We start from the raw sequence: 23,344 nt of genomic DNA, 5'->3' as shown, positions 1-23,344 counted from the left end.
ACCAGGTACCTTACTGGTAATATAAACAGTCAATGAACACATGCTGTGCATGCTATACGTGCTATAGACTGTATTCTTACAATAAAGTATGCTAGAAGAAACAAAAGTTATTAAGAAAATCATAAGAAAGAGAAATGCATTTACAGTACTGTACTGTAAAAAAAATCCACAGGGGCGTCTGAGTGGCCCAGTCGGTCAAGCCTCTGACTTCGGCTCAGGTCATGATCTCATGGTTCGTGGGACCGAGCCCTGCATCGGGTTCTGCTCTCACAGTGCGGATCCTACTTGGGATTCTCTCTCTCCCTCTCTCTTTCTGCCCCTCCCCTGTTCTCTCTCTCTCTCTCAAAATAAATAAATAAACTGGGGCGCCTGGGTGGCTCAGCCGGTTAGGCGTCCGACTTCGGCTCAGGTCACCATCTCGTGGTTTGTGAGTTCAAGCCCCGCGATGGGCTCTGTGCTGACAGCTCGGATTCTGGAACTCACCCAGAAGTGCACCTACACAGTTCAAATCCACGTTGTTCAAGGATCAGCTGTAGCACACACGATGTGCTCAGCACCTTAGTGCCTCAGTAAATGTCACTCTTGTTCTCCTCTATGCTTGTTTTCCTACAACCTTGAAGCCTCACGTCCACACACCTTCGGAAAAATGCTGGCCCCATGCCACCTTCTCTCTCCCCTGCACGGCCACCTCCGCCAATCCCACCCCTACCCACACACACTCACACACTCTCCTTCTGGCCAGTGTTGCTTGCCTGCCTTCTGGCACCTGAATAGTCTGACCCCCACAGGGCTCAGGCAGAGGGGTGTCAGCCTGTGTCTGGCTTCATCCTCTCCACTGCCTCTGGGGGAAAAAAGGCAATGGGTGGAGCAGGTCCTCCAAGGGGGCCTAGAAGAAATGGGTCACAGACGCCAAGGAGCCATGAAACCATAGCTCCTGATGGGCTGGGCTGCCTCAGTCCACCAGAAAAAGCCCTTCCCCTCTGTGACCTGAGAAGGCTGTGAATCAAGAGGCTTCCTGAATCCTGATGCATCTGTGAGACCAGAGCTCTGAGGAGCCTGGAACCTTCAGCCATGCCTCAGGGCTGGCCAGGGAGAGGAAGGAGGGAGGAGAGCCCTCGCCCCTCCATCACCGGCCCCCCATCACTCCCTCTAGCAACATGGGTCTGTCCTCTAGGGCACCAAGCTTTTTCCTGCCTGGGGTTAGGGAAGCTCCTGGCCTCCTTCTTTGCCTGGCTGATGCCTGTTTATTCTTCCGGGTCACCTTAGCCACTACTTCCTCAGTGAGGCCTTTCCCGGCCCCCAGTGGAAACTAAGGGCTCTCTGTCCCTCCATTATTCTATCTAGTGGCCCCCTTCCTTTCACAGCCCATCACAATTCCTGCTTATAGAGCCATTTGTGCCCTTATTTATTCAACCACAGCCTCTCCTACTAGACTATCAACTCCATGAGGGCAGCAAGCACAGCTTTTTTTTTTTTTTTTTTTTTTTTTTAACCATTGTATCCCCAGCACCCAACACAGTGATGGGCCAAACTCTTGATTTTCTCCTCAGACTTTATCCTTCCTGATTCTTCTCCAGCTTAGTAAATGGTGGCTCCATTCTTCTCACAGCTCAACCCAAACACCTAGGAGGTCAATCTTTTTCTTTTCTTTTAATCGAAGTGTAGTTGACGCACCATGTTATGTTACTCTCGGGTATGCACCACAGTGATCTGACGGTTTCACACATTACACGGAGCTCACCATGCTAAGTGTGGTCACCACCTGCTAGGGGCATTCCTGACAAATTTTCTCACACCCCACTTCCAGCGTGTCAGGGAATCTGGCTGGACTCGCTTTCCCCACATCCAGGATCCAACCTCTTTCTGCCTCCTTCACCGCCCACTTGGCCCAACGTGCCACAGCGTCTCCACCGGACAGGCCTCCTAACTGGTCCCCTGCTTCCCTGATTTGTCATCCTCCATGTGCCAGCCAGACAGGAGATTTAAAAGTCTAATTCGGGGGCACCTGGGTGGCTCGGTCAGTTAAGCATCTGACTTTTTCAGCTCAAGTCACGATCGCATGCTTCGTGGGATCGAGCCCCGCGTCAGGCCCTGCACTGACAGCAGGGACCCTGCTTGGGATTCTCCCTCTCCCTCTCCCTCTGCCCCTCCCCAACACCACACGCTCTCTCTGTCTCAAAATAAATCAATAAACCAATAAATAAACAAACATTAAAAAAATAAAAGTCTGGGGCGCCTGGGTGGCTTAGTCGGTTAAGCGGCCGACTTCGGCTCAGGTCACGATTTTGTGGTCCGTGAGTTCGAGCCCCGCGTCGGGCTGTGTGCTGACCGCTCAGAGCCTGGAGCCTGTTTCAGATTCTGTGTCTCCCTCTCTCTCTGACCCTCCCCCGTTCATGCTCTGTCTCTCTCTGTCTCAAAAATAAATGTTAAAAAAAATAAATAAATAAGAGTCTAATTCAGATGAGGTAACTCTCTTTTTTGAATTTTCTAGGCTTTTCTTCTCATTCAGAATAGAATTCAAAGTCTTTCCCAGGGTCTTCAATACCCTGGGTGAGGGGGACATGAGCTCAAAGGGCTCTGTGACCACACCTCTTATTTCTCTTCCTCTGGCTTAGGCTGCTTCAAATACACTGGTCCCCAACTCTTCCGTGACTGAGCACGGGGAGTGCCCTCCCACCTTGCTGCCACTTGCTGTTCCCTGTGCATGGGACGCTCTGTCCCCCCAAATCCACGCGACCTGTCCCCCCGTTCCTTCTGAACTCTGCTCAGAGGTCACCTTGTCGGAGGGGTCTTCCTCATCATTCCTGATTTCCTTATGCTGCCTCATCTGACCCCCATCTATTAGGTTACACCTATTTACTTGTTATTTACATGTTATCTGTCCCCTCTGCTATGATGTTAGTGTCACCAGGCCACAGACTTTCTTTGGGTTTGCTGCTGTATCTTCAGTGCCAGAAACAGTATCTGGCATACAGTGGCCACTCCATACGCGTTGCTTAAATAAATGACTAAGACTTCTGTCACGCTTTGTCGAACGAATGAAATAAATGTCTCTTCTATCTGTTGGGCACAAAAACAGGCTGGAAATCCTAGAAATGAAAGAATTCCCTCTGCTGGGGCCCTCCATTCTAATGGAAGAGTCAAATATGTAAACGGTGAACTGTAAGAGAGGACAGAACTGAGTAGGTACCGTTTAGAAATGCAATTCTACTGAATAAATGTGTTCAATGACTCATGAACCGGGCAGCGCCCCATCCAGCAAGCGGACGGGGGCTCCTCGAAGCTGCACAAAATTGAAGGGGCTTATCGGCAGAAGGGAGTGGGAAAAAGGAAGTTTCTGGCGAAGCCTGGAGGTCTCCTTCCTTTGGGAAAAAGCTGGGGTCTTTCACACAGGCTACCTCACTAGCGCTGACAAGGTTATGCCAGATTGACTGGTCAAAGGTCAGATTCCTGAGAGGCCTGACACAGAAATCAGGCTGGGTATTAAGTCTTGGTTTGCTGATGTGGGGCTTAGCACAAGTGACTCCATCGTGGCTCTGGTGTTTCTTTTTCAACACGACCAGTTAGGGAAACAGCAGGAGGGCCAAGGGAAGGAGGACAGCTAACATTTACTGAGCACTTGGGGGTGCCAGGCTGGGTGTTCTCTGACATCCATCGACTCTTCGGTCATAGAAACAGTGCAAACCCCACAGGGTGAGGGCTCAGTCTCCCCACCTCAGATGTCAGTTGGGAGTCTTGGGCCACCCATACTTCCTACTGACTGGCTGTAAATCGGAGCTTCCCATGACCTCTTGTTCAGTTTCGGTAACTTGCTGGGATGGCTCACAGGACTCGGGGAGACACTTTACTTACCTTTGCTGGCTTATTTTTAAGGATGCAACTCGGGAACAGCCAAATGGAAGAGATGCATAGGACAAGGTACGGGGAGAGGAGGCGAAGTTCCCTTGCCCTCCCCAGGTGTGTGGCCCTCCCAGCACCTTGCTGTGTTTACCAACCTGGAAGCATGAATCTCATTGTTGGCGTTTTTTTTTTTTAAGTTTATGTATTTATTTTGAGACAGAGAGAGAGTGCCAGTGGGAAAAGGATGGAGGGAGAGAAAGAGAGAGAGAGAGAGAGAGAGAGAGAGAGAGAGAATCCCAAGCAGGCTCTGCGCCACCAGCACAGAGCCTGATGTGGGGCTTGAACTCATGAACCGTGAGATCATGACCTGAGCTGAGGTCAGACCCCTTAACTGACTGAGCCACCCAGGCGCCCCTCATTGTTGGAGTCTTTATAGACCTCAATCTCCAGCACCCCTACCCCTTTCCCAGAGGCAGAGGCCGGTGGCACTGAAATTTCCAACCCTCTAACCACTAGTTCTCTCGGGAGACAGCCTTCTCTCAGGAGGCTACCTCAGATTCCCACCCTCAGTCAGCATTAGCAGAAATTCAGGTGTGATCCAAGAGGCTCCTTATGAATAAGGAAAGACACTCCTATCCCTGAGGAAATGCCAAGGGTTTGAGGGGTTCTGGGTCAGAAGCCAGGACGAAGTATATTTTTGGATTATACCACAGGGGCATCATTTATACACAACTGACATCATCATTACAATGATGAGGGGGACACTATTGTTTATCCCCCATTTCGCAGATGGGAAAACTGAGGCCTAGGTAAATTAAGTGATTTGCCCAAAGTCACATGAGCCATAAAACAGAGAGCCAGGATTTGAATCCAGCTGCAGAGCCCATGCTCTTAGCCACTGTTCTCAAAATGCAGGAGCCAGTCCATCATCTGAGAGAAGGCGAGTAGATTTTACTTTAAAGGGTGAGTCCAATCTGAATAGAGACAGAGATCATGACCACTTCCTGCAGGAGTACCGAAATCATACACAGGTCCCTAATGTGCGGTAACATCTGATCACCAATGGGAAGCCCTTGCAGGCCCAAGTATCTATCTGGGTGGCTTCTCCCAAGTCTTATCCATTCCTTCTGGTTGGGGCATGAGCATTTCCGTCTCACAAATACTCGGTGTGAATGTTCCATCAGGACAGGCAGCTCAGCCCAGTCCCCAGAGGAAGGTACAGGACAGGGAAGAGGGACAGAGAGCCCAGAGGACTGCCTGGCACAGCCCTCCTGGGAGGGAGGTGGGAGAATGGGGGTGTCACGGGCTCTGTGCCTTCATTTCGTCTGTCTAAGCTAGTGGAGCCCTGGAGAAACGTGACATATCGACCCAATTATGGGCCACTATCTCATGTAGTGTCGTCCTGGGTCTGTGTTGGGATCCTGCCGCTAAAGGCCACAAGGCACAGAGGGAGTTAGAAAACCTAAGAATTCAAAGGTGAACATCCAGGAGGGGGGTCCCCACACAATAGAGGTGAGGACAGAGTAGCACATGGAGCTGGGAACCCTAGCTCCTGCCGGCTCAGAGTCTACACGTGTTACGGTCTTTATTCACCTCTAACTCTCTTCTAGCTGAGCAGGGAGACCGCTTTGGACAGTTTCTGCCTTCCCTGACTCTGTTAGAATAGGAGTCCTGGGTCCACTACCAGCTATGGTGTGGGAGTGGACATCTACAGAGGTTCAGCTCTGAAAGGGCCAGGGAATCAAAATGAGAAAACCTCTTGATGATAAATTTCATATTAAAAAAAAAAAGAAAACAATTGAAAAAAATGAGAAAGCCTCACAGGAAGTAAAATGTGGGGGGAACTGTTGAGAGCCCTTCTCCTCTCCAGAAATTATAGACCATGGTGGTTTAAAATTTGGACTCTGGAGCCCAGAGTGCCTGGGTTCAAACCCTATTTCTATCACTTACTAGCTTGTATCCTTTGGACTATTAAGGTGCCTCTTCACGCCTCAGTTCTCTGCTAAAACATCCTTACCGTGTTGGGAGGCCTAAAGGAGCTAATTCTTGTAAAATGTAGTCAACAAGCCGGGCACCTGGGTGGCTCAGTCAGTTAAGTGTCTGACTGCGGCTCAGGTCACGATCTCACAGCTTGTGAGTTCGAGCCCCACATTGGGCTTTGTGCTGACAGCTCAGAGACTGGAGCCTACTTTGGATTCTGTGTCCCCCCTCTCTCTCTCTGCCCTCCCCTGCTCACACTTTGTTTGTCTCTCTCTCTCAAAAAAAATAAATAAACATTAAAAAAAATTTTTTTAATGTAGTCAACAAGTGCCTGGCACATAATAAGCACTCAGGAGATGTTAGGTGTCCTTCTGTGCAGGTCCCCCCGTGGTTGCTCTGGTCTGCTCCAGTCTCTGATGGAGGGGACACTGACCGTCACCCCATCTTCCATTTCCACTTCCAAATGGAGGGGCTGGTCTCCCGTGAGGTGACCCATGTCAAGAGGCCCCAGCTACCCCTTGACAAGGAGGACTGGATCAGCATCGAAGCTGGGGGCACAGAGAGGTTGGCTAGCAGCTAGAACCTAGCAAAGGCAAACTTCTTTTGAGAGTGACAGAGGAGATGTGAGCCCCAGACCCTTAGGGAATAATTATGGTTTAGTAGAGTCAGGTGGGTTACACGTCTCCCCTAAATGGGACTAAAACTTTTGGTAAGCTCCCTCTCTCTCTTGCTTCGGTAGGATCAATTCAGCCTCCTCTCTATTATCATGGTACCTTATCCCTATCCCATTAAAGAGTTCATCACACCATCCGGGTGTATTGAATTGGCCAAACTCCCTAGCCAGACTTCTGGAGATTGGGACTAAGTGTGAGTTCTCCTTCTGTCCCAAACAAACTTTGAAACAAAAAGATTTTCATGTAGGCCACTCATTCATCCCACCCTGCACCTCTGAGAACAGCTAAACCAGGAAGCATCGTGTGGGAAAAGCTTTGAGCGGTTCAGAGGAAAGAGCACCTGAAAAGCAGTCAGAGGGTAACTTCCCAGGCCTGGCCGTTTACTGCTCGTGACTCAGTTTCCTCATCCACACTTGTAAAATGGGAAAGTGACTCCTGCCCCCATTCACCTCCTCTGGGCAGGTATGGAAGTCAAATGTGATGCCAAGCAGGACAGGACAGCATTTTATAAATGTCCCCGTGAGGCACCTCGGTCCCACCTGTGGGGAAGCTCTGCCTCATTAAATGTCATGTGGCCTCTGTACAGCCTCAGAGAGTTCATGTCACAGCGCAACTCCCGTCCAGTCCAGACTTCTGACTGTCTTCGTTTAGCAAAAGGAATTGACAAAAGAAGCCGTGTGACCCAGGCCAGAGCCCTCTCCTCCTCCTCTCTGAGAAGTTTTCCTTGCCTGGGAGCAGGAGAGTTGAATGGCAGACCGTGCCTGTGGCCGTGGCTCTATCTCGACCCTTCCAAAGGAATGCGGTCTCAGCCTGCCTGCCGCCCCCGCGGAGGGCTCCTGCTGGGGAGTCGGTGCCCCTTCTCTCTTACTCCATTTGCAATCACTATTTATTTATCTTTGGAAGTTGAAGGAACCAGAGCCTGCGGCCTGGAGAGACTGGTGGAGCCAGAGAGGGAAAGTGAAGAAGCCAGTGTCTGGGCCCAGTGTCTGCCACTGGGGGCCAGGAAGAGAAGGCGCTTCCCCGCAAAGAGAGGTGGGAGACTGGATGAAAGGCCACAGTGCTGGAAAAGGTGCCACACACACCAACAAGGCCAAGAGCACAGAAGGAAGGCGGCAGATGGCGACCTTCTTAGGTGACACAGTAAAAGATGAGGAACAGGACTCCTGCCCATGGATCCCCCAACCCAGGCAGCCTGCTCCTCAGCAGCAAAGGGTCTATTAAGTGGCAGGTACGGCCACTTTGTGGAGAAACTGAGGGAGCAGACACACTGGACCACACTTCCCTTTTCCCTCGGATCCCAGCCCCACTCCCAGCTTGCATTACAGCGCATCTAAGACCCTCGGTCAAACTTTCATTTCCATCCCCAGTTGTTAAGGTCAGACACTACCCAAAGCCCCCAGCCCTCTGCCTATGGAAACTGAGTGCCCCTCTCTCACTCACTCATTCAAATGCCACAGCTGACATTCATAAACTAGGGGGCAGGCAGAGCCCCATTCTGACCCCAGAGACTAGAGATACTCCAGGATATTAGAGGCTGTGTTCAAAGTCAAATAGAGCTGTCTAGAATGAGGCTCTCCTGACTCACAGTGCAGTGCTCTTTCCACACCCTGGTAGGTTCTCTGCTTTTTCTCTTCCCATTTCCCTCATTCCCACTGCCTCCCAAACACACACGCGTGCCCCCACCCCACACGCACACGCGCACACACATAAGAGGCCAGATCTAGCCTGTTGCCTTGGCCTTTGACCCCTCCTTGGCTGAGTGACAAGCACCCCCCGCTGCGTGAGGTCACCGGCGTCAGAGGAGGGTCTGAGACTCCTAGGTCTGTGGGAGGGAGAGCCGCCTTCCAGACTAGACTAGCCCATCAGGTCAGGAGCCAAGCGAAGCTGAGTCTCAGCGACCCCAGGACGGTGAACGAAGTTCAATCACAATCCCAAACAGGCAGCACCAGGTATCTCCGGCCAAACCCGCCGGGCAATGAAAGACGCAGAACACGGGGGCGCGGGCTGGATGAGATTGAGTCAGGGAGGGTTTTGTGGAAAGTGATGGTGGTTGACTCTGAGGTCCGAGACGGGGTGTGGAGAGGAAGAGTCCCGGCCCGGAGAAGAGGGGCGGGAGGGAGAAAGTCTAGGTTCAGGGCGGGCTCGCGGGACAAACGGGGCCTCAGGCCGCCCGGCCCGCTCTCGCTCCCAGGAGGGCAGCGGCCTGGCTGCGTGTCGGGAGGCGCTAGGGCCTCGCGGACGGGCGAGCCGGCGAGGGGAGGGCGCCCTCCGCGGAGGGCGGGCGGGGGCCGGCGGCGGCGGGAGCGGCGCCGCGCAGGAGCTGCCTCCATCCATGGCACGGAGAGGCAGCGACGGCGGCGGCAGCAGGAGCCCGGCGCGATCCGCTAGGTCCCGGCCCGGCAAGAAGGGAGCAGGCGTCGCGGAGCGGTCCGGCCTCAGCCGGCCCGGGAGCACGGCGCAGAGCCTCGGGCCGCGCCGCCGGGGGCCGCCTGCGCCGCGCTGACAGCCGCGCCCGCGTCCTCCCCGCCGGGGCGCTCGCCGGACATGCCCCCGGGGCGCGGCGGCGGGGACCCCGGGGCTTGCCTCCGCCCAGGGCCCCCCGCCCCGCCCTCGGACGCCCCGGGCCCCCGCTGAGCACGCCTCCCGCAAGCCCGGGTCCCTGTGGCCGGCGCGCAGACGGGCCCCAGCGTTGTGGGTCCCCGCGGGGCGATGGGCTGATGGGCGCCGCGGGACGCAGGATGCGGGGGGCGCCAGCGCGCCTGCTGCTGCCACTGCTGCCGTGGCTACTGCTCCTGGCGCCCGAGACCCGGGGCGCGCCCGGCTGCCCCGTGCCCATCCGCAGCTGCAAATGCTCGGGGGAGCGGCCCAAGGGGCTAAGCGGCGGCGCCCCCAACCCGGCGCGCAGGAGGGTGGTGTGCGGCGGCGGGGACCTCCCGGAGCCTCCGGAGCCCGGCCTTCTGCCTAACGGCACCGTTACCCTGTGAGTACCCTACTCGGCCGGCCCGAGCCCCGACGAGGGCGAGAAGGAAGACAGGACGGGAGGGGCGGGAAGAGGGGGACGGGACGTTGCCGCCGCTTCAGAGACTTTAGGACAGGCCTGCGTCCAGGCGCCGTGAAGGGAGGGTTGGAGCAGTACGGGAAGGATTAGGGCTCCGAGGTGTGGAAGGAGGAGGGGACTTCGGGGGCGGCTGCGCCCCAGAGAGAGGGACCGCGGGCGCCCACTCACCTGCACAGGTGAGGGGAATGCGCCCTGGCGGGATGCCCACGCCCCTCGACTTTCCAGTCTGGGCTGGTGTTGCAGACTTCGGGGACCTGAGGTGGGTGGGCTGGGGGAAGGCTCAGGAAAGATCGACCCGCGGCCCAAAGGGTGGCTGTGGTCGTCACCTCGGAGGACGCGTCCTCGGCCGGGCTGGAGGAATCTCCCGGGTTCACCCCGCGGGCCTGGCTCCTCCAGTGGGGGGCGCCCCACCCTCCCCACGAGCCTGCCAGCCCCGCTTCCAGACTGTCTCCGCGGGACAGGCGGGAGGGAGGGCTCGGAAAATCTGTCCTTGGGATTGCGGCGCTTCTGGCCTGGATGAGACCCCGGCGTCCCGGTCGCCCTCTGGCCCCTCTCCCTCCGCGCGCGTCGGTGAAGTGAGCTGTGCGCCGGGTCCTGCATCCCGCCCTCTCCTTTACCTCCCCTGGGTACAACACGACCTTTGGCTGTTAATCGATTGACTTCTTCACTCCAAGACTGCGAAGAAAGAAACCTGGCTGAGGGGGAGGCGGCTGCCTCCCAGCCTCCTTCCGTCATCCCGTTTCCTTTCTCAGCCAGGGCCCTCCCGAGCTCTCACTTTGCTGGCTACGAGCGCGGCTCGAACCACCACCCGCCCCCAAGCCTCCTTGATGGGGGCCTGAAGCCCCCACAACCGCAGGGGAATTAGCGACCCCGACCCGCGGCGGCGACTTCCTGCCCTGACCACGTGCTCCCAGCTCCACGCACGCCGTGGAGTGGAGGGTCCGGCCCTAGCCGCGGCCCATGCCTTTCCTGTCCCGGACCTAACCTGCATGCGCTTCCCCTTTCCTGGCTTCCTGACCCCAGTGGCAACCGTCCCCCGCCGCCCCTTGCCCAGAGTTGGGGCTGGCTCACAGTCTATCCTGATTGTGTCCAGAACAATACAGTAATGCCTCTGGTTGGGTGAGTTCAGAGGCTGCCGGCTTCCTGACAGGACACGACTGGTCAGCCTCTGACGTTGGCCGCCTGGCCTGCATTTTCCCCAGCTGGGGTGTGTGTGTGTGTGTGTGTGTGTGTGTGTGTGTGCATTGGGGGGAGTGGAGGCAATGTGTCCACCGGCTCCCACCTCTCAGCAGCAGCCCTGGGATGTGGCCGTGGCCTGGGAAGGCAGCTGTGGCTGCTCTTTCCTGGTCTCTTTGATTGTCCGGTGGTGTTGAAGGGTCCAGACAGGCCTGGGCATTCCCCGGCCCACTCAGTTCTGGAGGAGAAAAATGCTTGCTGTGTGGAATGGTTGGGCGGGAGTCTGTGTGAGTCCCCGCTGAGCAATGATAACTCAGTTCAAGAGAGGACTCTGTGTGTCTGTGCGTCTGTGCGCTGGCTCTTGTGGCTGTGCTCACACACATATGGGGGACACCGTCCCTCTGTATGTCTGCTTGTTGGGATTAGGGAATCCTAACACACTGAAGGCAGAAAAGAGGGGGGGAAACATTAAAAGGTGGTTTTGCAGTACATCTTAGAATGATTTGGTAACTAATGCTTTCCAGCCATAGCTAATTCCCACCGATGCCACTGCAAGGAGTGAGTGAGTGGGCACAGCCAACTCTTGGTGAGAATATATTGTGACAGGGCAGCAGCAAACGTGACTGCTAGCTCACCTTCCCATGGCGAACCATTCCCAGAGGAAGGGCCTCTTCTTTGTCCCAGGCCACTGACCTGGCTGGCTTAAGATACCTTTCATAGGAACAGCCCCTGAGCCTGGCTGGACATCCCCACAGTGATGGCAGGGCAGGCCCTAGAAGCCCCTGAGAGCCCACTGGCCCATCAGCCTAGAGTGCGACTGAATCCCAGCCATGGACATATTTCTTAGGCTCTCCCTCCAGGCCCCACATAATCCTGATCCTGGTTGCTGGGCAGGGATTCTCTTCTCAGGGCTCAGCCATACCCATCCCTTCCCAGCATGCCTCTTGAGAGAAGAAGAGAGACAGGGCTGGGAAGGGGCTTCAGCCTGACAGCAAAGCAAGAGGCTAAGAGCTTGGAAACCTTCTCCACACCCTCCCGAACTCCTCCTCCTTACTCTTTTTGTTTCCTTTCACCTTTTTGCCTGTCACCTGGTACAAACAATAGGACTTAGGCTGATGTTTGTTGCTTTTTTGTTTTTGTGTTTGTTTTTTTTATTGCATCACGGCTTTACCTCCCTCCTCCCCTGTTTCCCTCCAGAATGGGCCACCAGGTTCCAGTCCCCCTCACACCCCACCCTGCTCAAAGGGACCCGGGACTCCCCCTTGGGAAGCCTGGTAGACACCAGTGCTGGGATTACTCAGGCAAAGAAAGCGCTAGATCAGGGGCCTGTGCGCAAGGATCCTCCTGTCTCTGCTCAGAGAGGGCTTGCAGGCAGTTCTGAGGCAATTCCATGAACAGCCCTATTTACCTCACTGAAAACCCTTCCACCTCCACCCCTATTATCTTAACTTCTGCCTTCTGTTTTTGTAGACCGTGTGCCCCCTCTCCCCACCCTTTGCTCTTTTCCCTTCTAATGGATTTTCATGCACAGTTTTCCAGGAAAGCAGAACTCTTGGCTCCCTTCCTGATCCATCCGTCCCACCCCTCAGCTCGGTCCACAGGACAGCCGTGGGCACCGAGGCTCCTGTCTGGAGCAGGAGCCTTTATGGCTCTCCCCCAAGGGGGAAGGTCTCGTGGGGGGTGTGGTGGGTGACTTGTTTTGGGGAGAGCCTGGGAGAGATGTGAGGAGCCCTGTGAACCCCCCACCCATTCCTGGGCAGCAGCTGATGGGCCTGCCCTCTGCTTGGCAGCTCTGGGAGTGAGAGGGAGGGGGAAGGGGTAATAAGGAATTCTAGGAAAGGACTGATAACAGATAACTCCAGAAGGAAATCTCCTGCGAGGACCTTGCAGGACATCTGAGCAGCCCCTCAGAGGATTCCAGCCACCACATAAATTCCTAGACCGTCTGCACTGAAAAGGCCCTTGCAGATCAGCAAATCCAGCCCTGCATCTCCCATCTTACAGGCTGAGCAAACTGAGGCCAGGATTAGCTGGTTGGGCTGCCTTCCATTCCTCTCAGGTGAGGGACTCAGTGCTCACCTGGCTGGATTTGGGACCCAGCGGACACAAAAGCTGCTTTCAAAAACCCAGTTCCTTCCCAGCAGAACCTTGGCCCTTTTGACCTGGGAACATTCCAAGGCTGGGTGCGGAGGGGGCAGGCGCGGTACTGGTCACTCCGGACTCTCCCAGAACCCACACACCCCCTCCACGCCGCCACCCGAGCCTCGCCTCCCGTTTCTGGGGGGGGGGGGGGGCGGCCCACCACGTCAAAAACCCGCATGGAAGAGAAGGGGCATTTGCCATTCAGACGCCCCTAATGGTAGCTGGGTCCTTTTGCTGTGGGTTTGGTGGTCTTTAGGAGCAGCATGGGGGAGGGGGAGGCCCCTTCACAGCCCTTGCGCTTGCTCCAGTCTCAGGAAAGTGGTTCTCGAACACAGATCTCCCTCTGAAGCCCCAGCTCTGGACGGGGCCCTCCCCCCAGTGCCCCTCACCCCAGCCACCAAGATCCAGTTGGGGGAGTTTGGGGCAAAGTGTGCCAACGGCCCGTGCGCAGAGCCTGAGGGGAGTGGAAAGATGCTGGCTGGAGGGGCGGGCCCTCGACAGCTTCCCCACCCCCTTCTCTTCCACCCTCTTTCCCCCATATGGTTCTCATAAGGTCTGGGCTCAGAGACAGCAGCCAGAGGAAGTGGCTGTGTACAGAGAGCTTTTGTGAGGGAGAGGAGGGGGAGGGGGAGAGAGCAGAGAGAAAGAAGGAAAGAAAAGAGGGTGAAGGCTGGGGGCCGAAGGTGGGAGGAGGCTAGAAGACTCCAACCCACTACCTTCCCCTCCTGATGCAGGGTCTCAGCTGCACCAAGCCCTTGTGGGCTTCTGACCCCGCCTGTGTGAAATCAGGGGCCCAGAAGAAATCCAAGTTCCCCCCTGACTTTCCAACTACCTGCCCGGAGAAGCTGGAGGCAGCCAGCCCCTCCCTGGAGGTCTTGGGGACTCTTGCCCTTAGGGCTCTTGTGAAAGATGTAAGGGTCCTTGCTCACATCTCAGGGCAAGCACTGGGCGGAGACCAGAGCCCTCTGGGGTTTACTGGTTGAGTCCTCATTGCGCCGATGAGACTGGAGAGGCCACCGCACTGAGCTCCAAAGACAACCCCTATAATTCAGCATCCCAGTGGTTCCAGGACCCAGAACGGGTAATTTGGCCTGAACTACTCAGAACATGTGCATGAACCCAGCTACTCCTGATCCCCAAGGAGGTCCCTTCCTGCTGACTACCATGGATCATCCTGTGCTGGGGGATGGGGTGGTGGGCAATCCCCAGTCCTGGGGGTGAGTCTGAGAATTTCCCCCAAGGGCACAGGCAAACCAGTGTAATTTGAACCTGACCATAAATTGACCCTTAAATTGGGGGTCATGTTTTTAAAGGGAGAGAGTTTCCAAGTTTATGCCACATGAGAATCATTGGGATAGGAACCCTTTCCTGAGGGAGAAAAAGTTCCAGCCACCTCTGAGCTGATCCTTCCATTCAGTGGGCTCTCCTCACCGAAGCCCAGAGAGGGGAGGTGAGTTCCCCAAAGCCACACAGCCTGAACCAGTACGCCTCACTCCCTCTAAGGTATAGACAGCGCCCCCCGCCCCCCCACTCCTCCCTGGGACCAGACAGAGAGCAGGGGAGAAGAGGGGAGGGAAATGGCCCTGGGCTGAGGAACTAGAAGGCAAGTCCGGTAACTGCTAGGAAGGGGCTGCTTGGAGGGGCTGTTTATTTTCATTCCCCCAGCCCAGCCGCTCTGTTCTATTTAGAGCTCAGACACTGACAGGACAAAGCTGCCTCCTCCCCTTCCTCCCTCCTCTGGCGGGCCCCCATCCTTCCCAAACTCCAGAACATTCCTTTGCTTTTAGGACTGGTGATGGGGGTGGGGGGAGCAGAGAAACTGTGGAGTGTAGCAAAGTCAGGCAACCTCCCAGGACCCAGCTTCTCCAGCCCTTCGAGTGGGGAGAGGCGGGATGGGGGAGCAAAGGGGTGTGCAAGATGGATGGGGCCAGGTGAGGGGCAGGGGAACCAATCTGTCACAGAGGAGCAGGGAACGGGGTGGAGAGAAGCCTGAGGGGGTAGTTACAGCCTGACCATGAGGGGCCAGACATCTCCCAGCTGGAAAGAGAAGGAAGGTCCAAGAGCTGCACCCCCACCCACCCACCCAGGGCTCTTTGCCTGCTGGGAACCGTGTGGTGAGGCAGAAACTTCAGACTTCAGGCTCTAGGAGACACAGTATTCAGGATGGGAAAAACCATCAAATATAATGAGTGGGAGTCTTCTGTCCAAACCCTTCTTTTACTGAGAAGAAACCCCCAGAGAGGGGCTGACCTGCCCAAGATGACACAGCTCAGAGCCAGACCCAGGGCTCCTGTTCTCAGCCTCTTCCCATAGTGACAAATCAGAGACCGCATACCCCCCGGGGACAGGGCAGAGGAGATATACTAATCCACTTCCTCCACACGGACACAGGAGCCAGGGTTAAGGGGTAGATAATAGCCTAGCAAATACCTGTGTGCTTAGGGGACCTCTGTACAGAATCACTGCACAGAGTATTTGAAATCAGACGGACCCAGGGAAAGTGGTGTCTAAAGTATGCTTCCTGGTGTTTCTCTCCCTCGCTTGCACCACGCACAGCTTCAGGACGATGCCACCCCTGTGGGGGTGGGTGATGTCTCAGGAGGGCTATACTGTGGAGCCAGCTTAGCTCGGAGAGGGATGGGAGCTGTCTCCAAGCTGTCAGGAGTGAGCTCTGCCCAGACGGAGCGGTAGGGGGCGGGGCGCGGCGGGGGTGGGGGAGGGGAGTGGAGGAAGGAGGAAACCGGGGTTCAGCGTGAACTCTGTCCATCCACCACCCCCACATTCCCTGGAGCTCTGCCTCTCCGGATACCCATCCATTCATTCGGCCAGCGCCTGCTGTTGACCAGCCCGGCGCCAGTGCCAGGAGGCGAGAGACCCGGTCTCTGACCTCAGGGGCCTTACAGTCTCATCATGGAGACTGGATACCGGCTCACAAAAGCAGGACAGGATCGGGGCCCCAGGGCTCCCAAGGAAAACTTCAGGGGGAGAAAGATTAAAGGACAAATTTGTACTTGGGTAAAAATGACTGATTACAAACTGATCCTTTCAGGTTTATTTGTCTTTGAAAAGCATTTGAAAAGAAATCCACTTTCTTCACCCAAAACCATGCCCCCTCCCCCCCCCACCCCAGGCTGAGATTTTAGGCCGTTTGGAGAAGCACTTCAGGTGGACTGGGAGTAACTTCCCAGCTTCTTCAAATCCAGGGACACACACACACACACACTGCATCCTGTCTGACACATGGCCCTCCACCTTTCATGAATGGAGGACTGTAGACGCCAGCCGTGTCTCATTGATGTTTGTAGTGCTATTGTGTTACATGGGGCTGAGCCCACAATGGGCGTTAGTGTAGATTTGAAGAATAAAGGAATGAATGCCTAGGTGTGAATGATTATAGCAGACTCGATTCCTAGCTCAAGCTAGGGTGTTGGGGCCCCCAGACCCCCATCAAGGCACATGGACCACCCAACCGCAAGCACCTGTAGCACCTCTTCTCTAGTCCGTCCTCCCCATCTCAGCCCCAGTTTCTTGGTCGTGCCTGCTCCTCACCAGGATAGGGTGCCCTTGTACAGAGGGTAGGTTGGAGAAAAGGAGACTAGAAGGCCCCACACATAGGAGCCATTCCAAGACTATCTTCTTTCCCAGCCTTGACCTCAGGCCCTTGCCTGGACAGTTCAGCTTCAAGGCTGAGATCAGAGACCATATCCAGACACAACCCCCTACAGCCTGAGGAAGCAAGTTCCTACCTAGGTCTCCTTCCAGTCAGGCCTCCAGCCAAGGGAGGGGATGGCAGGGAATTTCAGGAGCACTGTATGTCTCCTCCAACATGTAAGTCCCCTGCAATCAGGCTGCATGGACATGAAGGGCAGCCCTGAAGGGAAGGGAAAGGAGGGGAAGCCACAGGAAGGCAGCCTTTCGTCTGAGGGTATGTGTCAAGGCAGGGCCTGTGGACCAGAGGCAGTGTCACTTTTAGAGACCCTATTGTCATATCAGGCATACTGAAATGCACCCACGGCCTGCGAGGAACATAACAATCACTGCTAATCGACATAGTAGGACATTTGGTTGTTATTTAGTTAAGGGTTTGTTAATGTCAATTTTGCTTTTTATAGCATTTATATCTCAGAGGCAGTGATTATTTTTTCGTTTTCAGACATCTTTGTGGGCCCTGGAAGTGCTCAGAGGCCTTGGGCACTGTGCCCGCAGAAGGAGCTGGGAGTCTGGTTCCACTTGACCGTTCAGAGTGGCTGTGGGCCTGAGATCCCTCACCGATGGCGTCCCTAAGACACTGCCAAGGTGCCAGCAACAGATGTTGGAGACAGGTCCTCCTGAGCCCCGAGGGCCTTGAGGATGGTCTGAATTCCAGGCTCAGACTCCCTGGAGAGCACAGATTCCCCAAGTGTCCAGACGTGTGGTCCTCACACGGTGGAGGAGGGGGGTATGACATGTATGACTCTTCCTGCATCTGAGAGAACAATTTGGTTCAGGCATGTGTTGGCCCCATGTCCCACGGAGTGGTGCCCACATGACCCCTACGGGGTCATCTCTGATGTTGGGCTGGGATCTGGTGAGTTCCTGTGGCTGCCCAAAGGCCACAGGGCCTCTCTGTAGACGCCAGCCACTCGCTCCCTTGGCCTCCAGCCTCGTTAGCGGTAACTCTGCTTGCTCCTCTTCCCTAAAATAGGACCCTGGCTGGGAGAGAGTTCTGGAATAGACTCAGTGTGCCCCCTCTCCTTGGCCAGATTTCAGACCCTAGGGTAAGAGAACAGGGGACTCCAGGGACTGGCCCCCCTTCCTGGGACTATGTGACGATGTCGGAGTGGTAGACGGGGAGGGAGGGAAGAAAAGCTGGAGAGGCCGGGTTGGGTGAGCCAGAGGTCCGTGCAGCGGGGCTAGCATGGTTGGGAAGGAGATCCACCTGGCAGGCTCCCTGTGCTGTTGCAGGGCGAGGGGTTGGGGCAGGCTGAGGAAGTATCTGTCCGGTAGGGGTGGCAGGGCAGTTAAGATGGGCCCAAGCTGGCACTGTGTCTGTGAGGCTGGATGGAACCATGGGCCAAGGCTCCCGATCCTTCCCTGCCTGATTGCTGGGGCCGCCTGGCCTGTTTCTGTCCCCTGAGACAGCCTAGCGTGGTGGGAACATTCTTCTTCCCATTGGAAGAAGCTGTGCGTGTCTTCTTCGACCCCTACTAACTGCCAGCTTCCTACTTGCCCAAGACAACACTAGACCCAAGCACTTTCTGTCCCAAATCACTGCCCTCTCCACCCCACCAGACTCACAAAGGGCACCCCCTGAGAACTGAACCAACAAGCACAGCCGAAGCCATTTTCTGGATAATCTGGATCCAAAGCAAAATTTCCTCAGCCCCATCTAGGTTGCAAAGACCAAAAGATCCAATTCTGGGTATTTGGGGACTTGGATCATACAGATATCTGCCTGAAGTTTGTCCAAGAACTAGAAATATGGCAAGAAGGGGACCCATGGGAGGAGAAGGGTGAACCACTGTTTGCCTGGTGTCCCTGCTTTCATGAATGGCTTATAGAGAGTGGGTATGGGGGAGATCAGGGACGTGTTCTCTGCTACAAGAAAAGTATCTCATTTCAAGACAGCGTTTGCACCGAGCTAGTCAAACCGGAAGCGTGGGCTGCAGCTGACCCCCGCCCCCGCACCTCCCCAGCACAACAGGGGCTGCCTCAGAGAGAGGGGGCCCTGCCAGAGAGGGATAGGACACCAAGAGATGAGTTGGTCCTTTTCTGGGCCATAGGCTCATCCTCACCTGACTCTGGGCTGGTCCCCAATCCTTTGCTCTGCCCCCACACACTCCCGCCCCCCCCCCCCACACAATTTCCTCAGTATCTCTCAAGCAACCCAGACTTCCTCCTGGGGAGGTGCTGGCCACAAGGAAACTGGATAAGGGTTAAGCCACTAGCCACATGTGGTTCCTGAGCACCTGTAAGGTGGCTGGTCTGAATTGAGATATGCTGGAACAGTAGAATACTCGCAGATTCCAAAGTGTGAGTACCGAAAACAGAAAAAAGGAAAACGTCTCATTACTAATTTTGTATATCGATCGCATGTTGAAATGCTAACATTTTAATACTTTGAGTTAAATAAAATATATTATTAGGGGCGCCTGGGTGGCGCAGTCGGTTAAGCGTCCGACTTCAGCCAGGTCAGGATCTCGCGGTCCGTGAGTTCGAGCCCCACGTCAGGCTCTGGGCTGATGGCTCAGAGCCTGGAGCCTGTTTCCGATTCTGTGTCTCCCTCTCTCTCTGCCCCTCCCCCGTTCATGCTCTGTCTCTCTCTGTCCCAAAAATAAATAAACGTTGAAATAAATAAATAAATAAATAAATAAATAAATAAAATATATTATTAGAATTAATTTTTAAACTTAAAAAAAATGTGGCTATTAGAACATTTGAAATTATGTATGCAGCTCACACTATACTTCTATTGACCAGCTCTGGGTTAAAGAATTTGGGGTATGCAAAATGTGTTCAAAGGTTAAAGGCTGAAGAGTCTGAAGAATGTGGGGTGCACCCCAACGCCACCTTTAGACCTGTCTAGACAGGATTCTCAAATTAGGATCCCAGGTTTTAATCTCAGGGATTTGGGAGTTGGAGGACTTTTTTTTTTTTTTTTAATTTTCTGTTCAATGATATTTAAACAAAATTCTTTTGCAGATAATTTTGAGATAATTATTAGAAGGTATTTTCATAGTGTAAGATTTTCATTTCCAAAGTCAATATTTTTCAAACTAGAATCCTCAGACATATTCTCAGGAAAGAAGATATTTTTTCCTCCCTTTAACAGATCTCTGCTCAAGTTTGAGAAATAATGTTCTCGGGCTTCCCCCTTCATGAACAGGCTTGTGATAATTCAGCAGCCCTGTTTCTCTCTCCTACCATACCCTCTCCCTCCTCCTCCCCCTCCCCTGTACCCTCAGCCTTATCAGCATCCCATTCCCCACAAACCCAAGGAGGGGGCAGTCCCTGGGGGACACCCTTGGGGTTGGGGGGGGGGGGGAGTTGAAACCTATGCCCTTTCTCCACTATTCTTCCTGACACTTCTAAAAACACTGAGGGGTCCTCTCTCACCTTCTCTGACATTTAATGCAACCTCTAAACCTCAAACTCTGAGCATACGAAGGGAATGAACAAGAGATGAGGCGAGGTGGGCTTTGATTTAAAAGTCACACCATCAAGAGCCCGTCACCACAGAGGGAGCCCCTGCAGCCCCACCAGGGCCTAAATGAGACCATTAGAGGCCCTAAGAACTGACAAGATTATTTATGATTTATAACCACCATGTGTAATGTGATTTAAAATCATCCTAATCAATCAGGGGCACCTGGGTGGCTCAGTTGGTTAAGTGTCTGACTCTTGTTTCAGCTCTGGTCATGATCTCTTGGTTTCTGCGTTCAAGCCCCACATCAGGCTCTATGCTGACAGTGCAGAGCCTGCTTGGGATTCTCTCTCTCCCTCTCTCTCTGCCCCTCCCCTGCTCACTCTCTCTCTCTCAAAATAAATAAGTAAACTTCTTAAAGTTTTAAAATCATCCTAATCCATAAAATGAGAATAAAGGGGTCAATGTGAGTTCTAATTATTCATATAATGACAACTGTGATGTACTTTTTGAAATGTCAAGGGGGTGTGTGTGTGTGTGTGTGTGAGCCCTTTGGAAACCCAGCATCCCCTCCCCCGCAACGCTTTCACACAGTCACTATTCAGGCCCTGCTAGGAAGTGTCACTGTTGAAAGGACCCTTAGTTGGGGACCAGAAGGGTGGGAGGGGTCTATCTGGAGAGCAGGGAAGGGAGGGAGCCCCCTTCCACTCTAGCCTCCATCCTGGCCGTTGTCTGTCCTCCACGAGCCTCTTGAAGGTGGAGTATTGGAATGTCAGCTGTCTGGGGCCATCTCACACCTGTCTTGATATATTCACCTACCCACTTCCAGTAAGCTTGTGGGCAGAACTCTTGACAGCTGCTAGCATGCCTTGTCCCCACCCCCGTCCCCCAAGATCTCTTTTACTGTCCATCCCAGAGGCTGCCCACTCGAGAGAAGATTCCAGACCTACAACTCTGGCCTTTCCATGTCCACCAATAGGAGCAAAGAAGTGAAACCCTTTGTTTCAGCCCAGAGCAGGCAAGAGTTGGGCTGAGAGGCTCATTAAAGCGTTTTAATAAGCAATTAACTCAAAGGATGAGCCCTTTGGCTGGTCTGGAACTTCCTCCTCCCAGGGAGGGAGTCTGGCAGAGAAAGGCTAAGTGGGTGGGCAGAGTGGGTTTAGTCAGTAGCTTGGGGCCCCCCTCTCCTCCCCCTCTAAATACAAATAAATAAACAGAACTCAGAGTGGGCAGAGGCAAAGGCCAAGGCCCGGGCTTCCACCAGGCACAGGGTTCTATCGGTTTTCTGTCGAGGCCGAAGCCAGGCTTAGGGAGGCAAGGGTATGCAGTCCCTCTGAGCTGGGGGCCTTCGAGGGCCGGGAACAGTCCCCTCCTGTGAAGTCCTCGGCTCACAGAGTGTTGCCCAAGGATGGGCAGCTCCTCCCACCTGCCTCCATACCTACTGGACCTCCTGTTCCACCTGCCAGAGCCCTGACCCAATTCAGACCATTCCCCCTACCACTCTCCTCAGGGTATGGGGCTGAAGACCTGAGAAAGAGCCCTGGAGGGCAGGAGGAGGGCGCTGTGGCTCGGGCAGTGGTTCTAAGGTGGAAAGGGGCCATTGCAACTTGACACCTGTTCAGCCCACTTACATAGAGTCCTGAGTCAGATGCGGGCCATGGCAGGGAACCCAGGGCAGGCGAAATATCTAATTTGGGGCTCAGCGGGCTAACCAATCTGCTTGAACCATTCCCTGGCTCTTCCCTGGAGGGGGTGGGGCTCCTGTCTTGCACCATTTACAAGAAAGGGGGCACCATTTACACAGAAAGCAACATGGTTGTAGTGGTGAGACCTCATCCCCGCTCCAGCCACACTTTCTGGCTTGTAACAGCACGTTCTCCTGTCTGTGTTCTCTCTGTTCCTTCAGGCTCTTGAGCAACAACAAGATTACTGGGCTGCGGAATGGATCCTTCCTGGGACTGTCCCTGCTGGAGAAGCTGTAAGTGTTGGGGCAAAGTGGGGCGGAGGTGGGGGATAACGGTCATGGGCAAAAAGTCAGTCCAGGCAGGAGGGGGAACACTGGGTGCCGAGGGACTTCTCAACCCTAGGACCTGCTGGCTAAGCAGGGCCCAGAGTCAGACCCGCGAGACTTGACCACCAGGTGAAGGGCACAGAGAGAGACCGGCTCCTTCAACCAGTGACGGCAGCGAGAAGTAGGGAAGCCTCGCTGGTTTAGGCAAGGATGGGGCTAAGGGAAATTCATTAACGCTCTTTAATGAGCAATTAGCTGTGAGGGCTGAGCCCCTTAGCTGGCCAGATGCCATCTCCCCCATCCAGCTGGGGGCCCAGCATAAAGGGCTGAGGAGGATTTAGTGTGACTGGGGCCTCTTTCCTTGTCTCCCCCCAGCCAAACAAACCAACAGACAAAGCCCCAAGGGGCTAGCGCCTGGGCCGAGGGTGGGAAAGTGGATTACATCCAGAAGGCCCCCACCCGCACTGCCCTGGTCTGGAGCTGTGTCCTGCCCTACAGGCCCAGGCAGGCTGGCCTTGGACTCAGGACTGCAAGGACCCCGCTGGCCAGGAAGAACTTTTCTAACAGAGTTGGGGACCTGACTCAGTCAAGGGCAAGCTACTTAACCTGCCAAACGAGCCCCTCTGTCAACTCCCTGTTCAGCTGACCAGCTCCAGGAACCATAGCCTGTATGACAGCTTTAGGTCCTGCCTCCCACAGGACATCTGGGCCCCCGTCCCTCCTGGAGCCCTATCCTTGCTTCTTTCCGCCCCTTCAGCACCCTCTCTCCTACCTCTGCTCCCGCCCTGCTGGGCATTCCTAAATCCTTCAACAGGGCCCCTGCCCCTCTAGTACCATTTCACCCGACAGGCTTGGATCAGTGTGATGGGGGATACAGAAGAATCAGGGGGAAGCCTGCTCTCAAAGAGCCAGAGATTATAGTCTAGTGGAGACTACGACAATGCCACGTGTGTTAGAATTAAGGAGGTTGGGGTTTCCCTAATGCCCAAAGGAGGAACCTCACTGATCTGTGAGGGCTGGAACACTCAAGGGCAATTGGGATGCAGTATCTACATGACATGGAGTTTAGATCGTTAACCATGACCATGATCTTATGAGATCATCTCTATTACCACCCACTTCACAGGGAAAGGGAAAGCCTCTCCTCCAAAGTCCCCAGGGCCATAAGGAAAGCTCAGAGGCCTGGCTGGGCTAGTAGGGGTAGAAGGTGCAAGCCCACGTTCCGAGTGGAAAGGCAGAGGACGTTCTCTCCGATCTGAGGCATGCTGGGGTGGGAGGGGGTCTCAGGATGTTGACTGTGCAAGCACACAGCTCCGTGACCAGGTCCCTCTACCATCTGC

The 23,344-nt window shown here is 54.7% G+C and overlaps 1 protein-coding gene across 1 annotated transcript in view; it reads left to right on the top strand.

Annotated features, from left to right (window-relative positions):
• Positions 1-8,780: 8,780 nt before the first annotated feature.
• ADGRA2 (adhesion G protein-coupled receptor A2) overlaps positions 8,781-23,344 on the top strand; it is a 35,361-nt gene continuing 20,797 nt past the window's right edge. Inside the window, exons 1-2 of the mRNA XM_027070399.2 lie at positions 8,781-9,474; positions 21,900-21,971. Of these exons, the coding sequence (XP_026926200.1) occupies positions 9,212-9,474; positions 21,900-21,971 (335 nt within the window). The 5' untranslated portion in view covers positions 8,781-9,211. The remainder of the gene's footprint in view (positions 9,475-21,899; positions 21,972-23,344) is intronic.

This window comes from Acinonyx jubatus, chromosome B1, assembly GCF_027475565.1.
Source record: "Acinonyx jubatus isolate Ajub_Pintada_27869175 chromosome B1, VMU_Ajub_asm_v1.0, whole genome shotgun sequence".
Taxonomy (NCBI): domain Eukaryota; kingdom Metazoa; phylum Chordata; class Mammalia; order Carnivora; family Felidae; genus Acinonyx; species Acinonyx jubatus.
The sequence above is the reverse complement of the archived record's forward strand: the minus strand, read 5'-3'. Positions and strand labels throughout refer to the sequence as shown.